The sequence below is a fragment of the Nematolebias whitei genome, chromosome 8 (genome assembly GCF_014905685.2).
Source record: "Nematolebias whitei isolate Nwh7 chromosome 8, NemWhi1, whole genome shotgun sequence".
Classification (NCBI taxonomy): Eukaryota; Metazoa; Chordata; class Actinopteri; order Cyprinodontiformes; family Rivulidae; genus Nematolebias; species Nematolebias whitei.
The window spans coordinates 413,192-422,028 of NC_056505.1; the positions used below are offsets into that span (position 1 = coordinate 413,192).

General features: G+C 37.6%; 1 protein-coding gene across 1 annotated transcript in view; it reads left to right on the forward strand.

Moving 5' to 3' along the window:
- slc4a5a (solute carrier family 4 member 5a) overlaps window positions 1–8,837 on the forward strand; it is a 205,987-nt gene that overhangs the window by 34,450 nt on the left and 162,700 nt on the right. Inside the window, exon 4 of the mRNA XM_037679966.1 lies at window positions 8,328–8,488. Coding sequence (XP_037535894.1) covers window positions 8,328–8,488 — 161 coding nt within the window. The remainder of the gene's footprint in view (window positions 1–8,327; window positions 8,489–8,837) is intronic.

Here is an 8,837-nt window from a genome sequence, read left to right on the forward strand (position 1 = left end):
CCGTGTTGGACGGCCTCCCGGCCGCCCCCCTGAACGATGGTCCCGTGTTGGACGGCCTCCCGGCCGCCCCCCTGAACGATGGTCCCGTGTTGGACGGCCTCCCGGCCGCCCCCCTGAACGATGGTCCCGTGATGGACGGCCTCCCGGCCGCCCCCCTGAACAATGACTTTAGGGACGGTCCCTTGACCGTCCATATTCCTTGTGATCCCTCGTGTCTCTTTGTTTTTCTCTGGCTCCTCGTGTTTTGTGTTCTCTGGCTCCTCGTGTCTTGTTTTTCTCCTTGGCTCCTCGTGTCCTTTTGCTCCTCGTGTCCTTTGCTCCTCGTGTCCTTTTTGCTCCTCGTGTCCTCGTTTTCTGGTTCCTCGTTCTCTTTGGCTCCTCGTGTCTCGTTCTTTGGAAATCCTCTTGTCCCTTTTTCTCCGTGTCTCCTCGTGTCCTTTTCTCTGGCTCCTCGTTTTCTGGTTCCTCATGTCCTCGCTCTCTGTGGCTCCTCATGTCCCTTTTCTGGTTCCTCGTGTCCCTTTTCTGGTTCCTCGTGTCCCTTCTCTTTGCTCCTCGTGTCCTTTTTCTCCTTGGCTCCTCGTGTCTCGTTCTTTGTGGTCCCTCGTGTATTTTCTCTGGTCCCTCGTGTCTTTTCTCTGGTCCTCGTGTTTTCCTCGGGCCCTCCACCCTTGCAGTGCCACCCTCCACCCACCCTAGTCCTTCGTGAGGGGGGGGTTTTGGGGACGCCTGGAGGCGTCTTTGGGGGGGGGGTACTGTAAGGATGTTAGTTTTCTGTGGCCCGGTGTGTCTGTTTCCCTCGTGCTCCTCGTTAGTTTCCATTGTTGCCACCTGTATCTCGTCCCAGCTGTTTGTAATCACGTCTCGTTTTGTCCTTGTATAAAAGCTGTCTGTTCTGTCTTGTTCTTCGTCGCGTTGAACTCGTTTGGGTCTTCTGTGTTCTCCTGAGTATTCTGTTTCCCTGAGCTTCCTGAGTCCCGTTTTGAGTATCCCTCCTGAGTCTACTGGTTAAAAGTAAGTGTGCTGCCACGTCAGCTTATTGTTTTGTTACTTTTCATTTCATCATTAAAATACTTATTTTTGTAATCTGCCGAGTTGAGTCCTGTCTGCGCTACTGGGTTCGTTCTTGTCCACCAAACCCTGACACCAGCTACCTCAGGACCTGCGCTCCATCACTGACATGGAGCATTTTAAATCTAATCTTAAAACCTTTTTATTCAGGCAGGCTTTTAATACCTAGTAGGTCTTTGACAATTTTGCTATGTTTTAATTGTTTTTGTTTTTAACTGACTGATTTTTTATTCTTGTTTGTTTTTAACTTCTGTACTGTGCAGCACTTTGTGCACCTTTTGGCTGCTGGAAAGGGCTCTATAAATAAAGTTTGATTGATTGATTGATTGATTGATCTTACCATCTTGGCTTCTGAGAGACACTGACACTCTGAGAAGCTCTTTTTATACCAATCATGTTGTCAATTGACCTAATTAGTGTTAATTGGTCTTCCAGCTGTTCGTTATATGCTCAATTTCCTTTTTCCAGCCACTTATTGCTACTTGTCCCAACTTTTTTGGGATTTGTTGACACTGTGTAATTTTGAATCAACATATTTTTCCTTTAAAATGTTACATTTACTCAGATTAAAGTTTTGATCTGTCATCTATGTTATATTATGAATAAAATAACGACATTTGCCATCTCCACATCATTGCATTCAGTTTTTATTCACAATTTGTTTAGTGTCCCAACTCTTTTAGAATCCGGTTTGTATTTTATGCAAATATCTTGCACTTGGTCAAGAGTATCAATATGCTGAGCTCTTGTCTGTCTGTAAACCATCTTTCTCTCATGCGCCTAAACATATGGCGTAAAACCCAGCATTGTGCAATGCTGGTCACGTGTGTGGGAAATATGTATTTACATCTTGGAACTTTTGCATCCTTACACCCCTATCAGGACTTTGAGGTCCTGTAATCAAGACCTGCTGATTGTCCCCCAGACAAAACTAAAAACTAAAAGAGACAGAGCCTTTTCTTCTGTGGCTCCAAGACTCTGGAACTCCCCTCTTCAAAGTCTCTGATCAGCGGACTCAGTGGCTTTCTTTAAAGGCCAGCTAAAAACTCATTTTTTAAAATCTGCCTTTGTTTAAATTTGTTTAGTGCTTTTGTTTATTTTGATTGTCGAAGCACTTCGTGATTTTTATCTTGAGAAGCGTTATATAAATAAAGTTTGACTTACTTACTTAATTGAAACTGGAGACCACTTCTACCACAGATCCTTTAGTTGGAAGATGGCCGCTGACTAGGGGAGGTTGTCTAGATCTGACCTACAATCTAGTGAAAATCTATTGAATATCTGAAAAACAACTCAACATCCAAGCAAATGTTGGAGTTTTGCGCTTTGATATTCAACTAATGTTTAGATTTGTAGGATCATTTCTGCTATTTTTCAACCTTTAAGCACATTTTGAATACATGTGCTTAAACAAGCAGCAAAGGCCCAGTGAACTCCCAGGACTGTCAGCAGCTAACGAGCAGTAAAAATGGCTCCAAACTTAACAAAACACATGGAAGAACTTAAACTATCATTGAATGTCATGTCAGAAGAACTGAGCAAGGTGGTGAAGCAACAAAGTCTGATGCGTTTGATTGGAGAATTTCAACAACTGAAAGTGATTATCAAAGAGAAGGATGAGAAGATTGAAGAGCTGGAAAAAAGAGTGGAGGACCTGGAACAGTACACAAGAAAGGAGGACGTGGTGATATCTGGACTTAAGACGACACACCGTGCAAGGACAACAGCAGAAGACAATAAAGGGGAAGATGCACCACCAGATGAACTACTTTCACTTGAGCAGCAAGTCATCAAGTTCTTCAGCAGCAAGGACATTTTGCTGGATACTAAAACTATAGCTGCTTGCTACACAGTGCCGCAAAAACAAAATGCAAGCTTGGATAAACGCAACAAAAGACCAAATATCATCATTCGATTTGTGAGTACAAAACACAAAACTGAACTGCTAAAAGTTGTTAAAAAACTGAAGGGTACAGATGTGTTTGTAAATGAACACCTCACAAAGAAGAATGCAGAGATTGCTTACCAAGCGAGGATTCTGAAGAAGGAGAAAAAAATACAAGCTACATGGACTAGGAACTGTAAAATATTGATAAAACTTAATGGTTCTCCTGATCAGGCCAAAGTCCTAACTATCAAAAATGTTTCTGAGCTGGAGAAATATAGATGAACAATGTGGTTTACTTTTTTTAAATTTTGTTTTTCTGTCAGTCTGGTTTCTGTACATGCTGATGAGGTGAACGACATATTATTTATCAATGGGTCAAAGTACACAATTTAAGTGTTTCGATTTTAAAGATCACAAGTTTTATGATATAGAAACTGATATAGACCCAGAGACAAATTTCAGTCATAATACTAAACCACACTGTGAATATTATTCAGAAGGCAGTGTTAATGTGGGGTGGGGGGGGCTTCTCACTTATTCACTTTAATAGTAGGAGCATGCAAAGCAATTTCTCTAAAATAAAAAGCTGCCTTCAAACATTTGATGAGAAATTTAGTGTAGTAGCAATCTCAGAAACCTGGATCACTGAAGGAAATGAACTGTTGGATGGTCTGGATGGATATCAAATGTTTGTTCAAAACAGGTTTAACAAAAGAGGAGGAGGTGTTGCACTGTTTATTCAGTCAGGACTGAAATGTAAGGTTATTGATAAAATGACATTTTCAGTTGATAACTTGATGGAATGTTTATCTGTTAAAATTGAGGGTAATAGATCTGAGCATATGTTAATTAGTTGTGTTTATCGAACTCCTAGCTCATGCATAGATGAGTTTAGTAAGAAAATATTAGAGATGTATGAGAGGTATAATGAAAAATTTACTTTTATTTGTGGGGATTTTAATATTGATTTGTTGAAATATAATGAACATAACAAAACAACTGAATTTGTCGACACAATGTTTGGTTTAGGTTTCTATCCATTAATATTAAGACCTACTCGAATAACCAAAGACAGTGCTTCACTGATTGACAATATTTTTATAAATAAGTTCAATGTGAAAACAAAAAGTGGACTGTTGATAACTGATATTACTGATCATTTGCCAGTGTTTACTGTGTTGGATACTAGTCATCAGTTTAATTTAAATGTGACAAAGCCAGCTCCTAATCTAGTTAGAGCTACATCACCTGAAGCTGTGGAAGAAATGAAAGCAGAGTTACTAAATTATAATTGGCAAAATGTTTTTGTTGATGACGTCAATGAGTCATATAATACATTTTTGGAAATATTTGAAAGAAGCTATAATCATCATTGTCCCTTTAAAGAATACAAACAAACATCAAAAAACCGATTGACTCCCTGGATGACAAAGAGTCTGGAAAAGTCGTGTAAAAAGAAAAACAAGTTATATACGGATTTTATTAGGTGCCCAACCCAGGAAAAAGAAGACAAATATAAAAAATATAAAAACAAATTAACATCAGTGCTGAGAAAGCAAAAACTATATTATTATGATACGCTATTGCAAAAATACAGCAATGATATTAAGGGTACTTGGAAGATAATTAATAGTGTCATTAAAAATCATAAAGACAGAGATTTTGCAATGTGTATTAAACATAATAACACCACAATGGAAAATAAAGAGGATATTGTTGAAGTCTTCAATCAGTTCTTTGTTAATGTTGGTCCTAATTTAGTAAATGAGTTGCCAAAGGCTAGAGATGAAAAACTCAATTATACATTTAATAATATTAATACAATGTTTCTTGGAGGAGTGAGTGAAAGTGAGGTAATCGAAGTAGTTAAAAAATTAAAAAATAAGAAATCCAAAGACTGTAATTATATTGATATGGCTATTGTGAAAGAAGTCATTTATAGTATTATTAAACCTATCACCTATATCTGTAAGGGATCATTCTTAACTGGAGAATTTCCTGATAAAATGAAAGTAGCCAAGGTGTTTCCAGTCCACAAAAATGGTAATAAGCAAAATGTAACAAATTATAGACCTATTTCATTGCTACCACAGTTTTCTAAAATCCTGGAAAAAATATTCATAAAAAGGCTGGACTCCTTTCTTAATAAAAACAATATATTAAATGAACACCAGTACGGCTTCAGAAACAACTACTCCACAACTTTAGCTGTGATGGAGTTTGTGGAACACGTTGCTGCAGCAGTTGATCGGAAACTTAATACAGTGGGAGTGTTCATTGATTTAAGTAAGGCGTTTGACACTATTGACCATGAACGACTACTGTGGAAATGTGAACAATATGGCTTACGGGGGGTTACACATCAGTGGTTAAAGAGTTACTTGAATAATAGATTACAATATGTACAAATTAACAATACAAAGTCACAAACTGAAACTATAAAATGTGGTCTTCCTCAAGGCTCGGTTCTAGGACCTAAATTATTTATACTTTATGTGAATGATATATTTTTACAGTATCCAATATGTTGAAATTTATAATGTTTGCTGATGATACAAATTTTTTTCTTTCTGGAAAGAATATGGATGAACTAATACAAATAGTAGAAAAAGAGCTAGCTGAGTTAAAAAAGTGGTTTGATTACAATAAGTTATCATTAAATGGACAAAAAACAAAATTTATGGTATTTTCTGGTAATCGGATTTACAATAATGTAAAGTTACATCTAAATGGAGTTGAAATCGACAGAGTTTATGAGACAAAGTTTTTAGGTATCATTCTGGATAACAAACTTAGTTGGAAGCCTCATATTGAATATATTAGAAATAAAGTCTCAAAAACTGTTGGAATATTGTTTAAAATAAAAGATTTAATAAATGTAAAAGGCTTGCATATTATATACTCTTCTTTGGTTATGCCCTATTTGTCATACTGTGCAGAAATATGGGGAAATGCTAATAAAACAACTATTGACATATTAGTAAAGTTACAAAAAAAAGCAATTAGGCTTATTAATAAAGTGGGATATTGTGAACCAACTAATAAACTTTTTATTCAAAGTAACACCTTAAAAGTTAATGACATTGTAAATATAAAAATACTGGAAATAATGTATAAAGCAGTGAATAAAAGTCTTCCTTCTGGAATTCAGAAATTATTTAAGTTAAGGGAGAGTAATTATAATTTACGAGATTTATTAATATTTGAACAAGCTAAAGAGAAAAGTAAAGTAAAATCTAGATGCATTTCAGTTGTCGGTGTGAAATTGTGGAATGAATTGAATGATGAACTCAAATTATGTGCTTTTTTGTTGAGCTTTAAAAGGTCCATAAAAGGTAAAATTATAAAAGCTTATACTGTTATGTAGATGTATATATGTAGTGTTTAACAATGTATGTATGTAATGTAAGTATGCTTATACATATACACAGACATATTTTTATATAGATATGTGTATATGTAATGTATGTATATATATATGGACAGTAGATATATTTTATTATTGAAGACTGCTGAGTCTATGAACAGGGTAGGCAAGTATAAGCCTCGGCTTCAGCCTATTCCTTTTTTGGTAAATTATTGATTTGTCAAAAAGTAGTCTATATTGTTTTCCTTTTCTGTAATGCTAATTTACCAAAATAAAGTTGAGTTGAGTTGAATCCTCCTATGTTTGGGGGGTGAGGGGTGGGGGGAGGGGCTAGGTGTGTTTGTTCTTTTTTTCTCCTTTTTTAATTTTTCCCTTCTTTTTTCTTTTTTTCTTTTTTCTCTTTTTTGTGTGTTTTGTTTGTTCTGTCTGAAGTCCACGACCATCTCCTTCGTCTTCCTCACATTGATGTAGAGGTTGTTCTTCCTGCACCAGCTCTCTAGGTGTTCCACCTCCTGCCTGTAAAAACATAAATATTAGTTGACGTTTCCATTATAAACTCTACTGAAATACAGCCAATTGGCTCCCAGATACTGAGACAGCTTTATATAATCTGGAAGAGCTGGATGATCAAATAAAAAAGCTCAAAGTGTTATTAAAGGACAGGTTTTGGAAAACACACAACTACTACTATTACTATATCATATTACCTGGACTGCATATTTCCACCTTCGAAACATCAACCGTCTCCGTCCGTCCCTCTCTCCGCACTCTGCTTCCATCCTGGTCCATAGTTTGGTCATTTCTCAAATTGATTACTGCAACTCTCTCCTAGTTGGTCTGCCGCACAAATTACTCTGTAAGCTTCAAATGGTTCAAAATTCAGCTGCCCGCATCGTTACCAAAACCCCCTCATTTCACAACATCACCCCAGTTTTACAGCAACTTCACTGGCTTCCAGTCACTTTCAGAATTCAGTTTAAAATCCTGTTGTACACAATCAAGGTCATCTATAACCTCACCCCTCTCTATCTGTCCGATATCCTGCAATTTATCACCCATTCACACTCCCTTTGTTCTTCCTCTTCCATCCACCTGTTAGATATTTATCTAGACTGGTCTGGGGTTTTTGATCTGCTCAGAGCCAGTGACCCACAGTCAGCCCTCGTCTCGTCGTAACACACCTCACCGTGCCTCTCGTCCGCCTCAGCACCATGGGACACAGAGCCTTTTCTCACTCTGCTCCCCAACTCTGGGACGCTCTTCCCCTCAGACATCCGTAATACTGACTCCCTTCAGACCTTCAAATCACAACTCAAAACTCATCTGTTCACGTTAGACTTCTCACTTTAATTTCTTGTTATTTTCTTCTTGGTTTTGTTATTATAGCCATTTTATAATGTTTTATTTTGTATTTTTAATGTTGTGAAGTGTCCTTGGGTGTCTTTAAAGGTGCTAACAAACACAATGCATTATTATTATTAATCTCCTCCTACATGTCTCTGTGTGAGTGCAGCTACAGCGTGCGCTCTCAGGACATTATTACCTGCAGTGTTCTCTCAGTGCGGACTGAACTTGACAAAAGGGCCTTCTCCTACTCCGCTCCTGTTTCCTGGAATATCTTGTAAAAAGACCTGAAGCTCTCAACCTTTGACCTGTCTAAGTAGCTTTAAAAATCTGTTGGAGTCCTGGCAAGGCAGACATGTTCCTGTTTTTAGTTTTTTTACATTTGCCTTATAATCTAGATGTTTTGTTACTCTTTTTGACATTTTATTTGTTAAAAAAAATCTGTATGCCTTTTTATATTTGTCTATTGTTGTCGCTGTTGTCCATTGTTGTCATCACTCTTTGTTGAAATCAGGTCTCTCTTGTCAATGAGTCCTCGAGGCTCAATGGGATTTACCTGTCTAAATAAAGGTTGAATTAATTATTACTGAGAAGAACCAGCAGCGTTTTTAAGTAGCAGTTGATCGTTTCTGACCCGTGTCTCTTTGCTGTCTTTAGGTGGGTGAGGTTTGAGGAGAAGGTGGAGGAGGGAGGAGAGAGGTGGAGTAAACCCCATGTGTCTACGCTGTCCTTGCACAGTCTCTTTGAGCTTCGGACCTGTCTCCAAACAGGGACAGTGCTGCTGGATCTAGAAGGCTACTCCCTGCCTCAAATTGTTGGTGAGGCGTTCATGTTGACTGACACAAGTTTGCTTTAGAAGTCTACTCTGAGACAACAGAAGATAAAACTAGACCAATATGGTCTCTCCTAACTCATCAGTCTGGGAGAAGCAATTCAGATCGACTGAAGACTTTTCTAAATGTTTTTTTTGGAGATCTGGATTAAAAAAAATAACAGTGCAGCCTAGAAAAAGTGATACATGAACAGAGCAGTTTGTCTCTTCAGAAAAAAACATTCTAATTTCAGTGGTATATTCAGCTGGAAGAGAGCACTCTGATGATATAACCCCACATTATATATGTATATAACCTCAAAATTATATATTTATACAACCCCACATTATATATT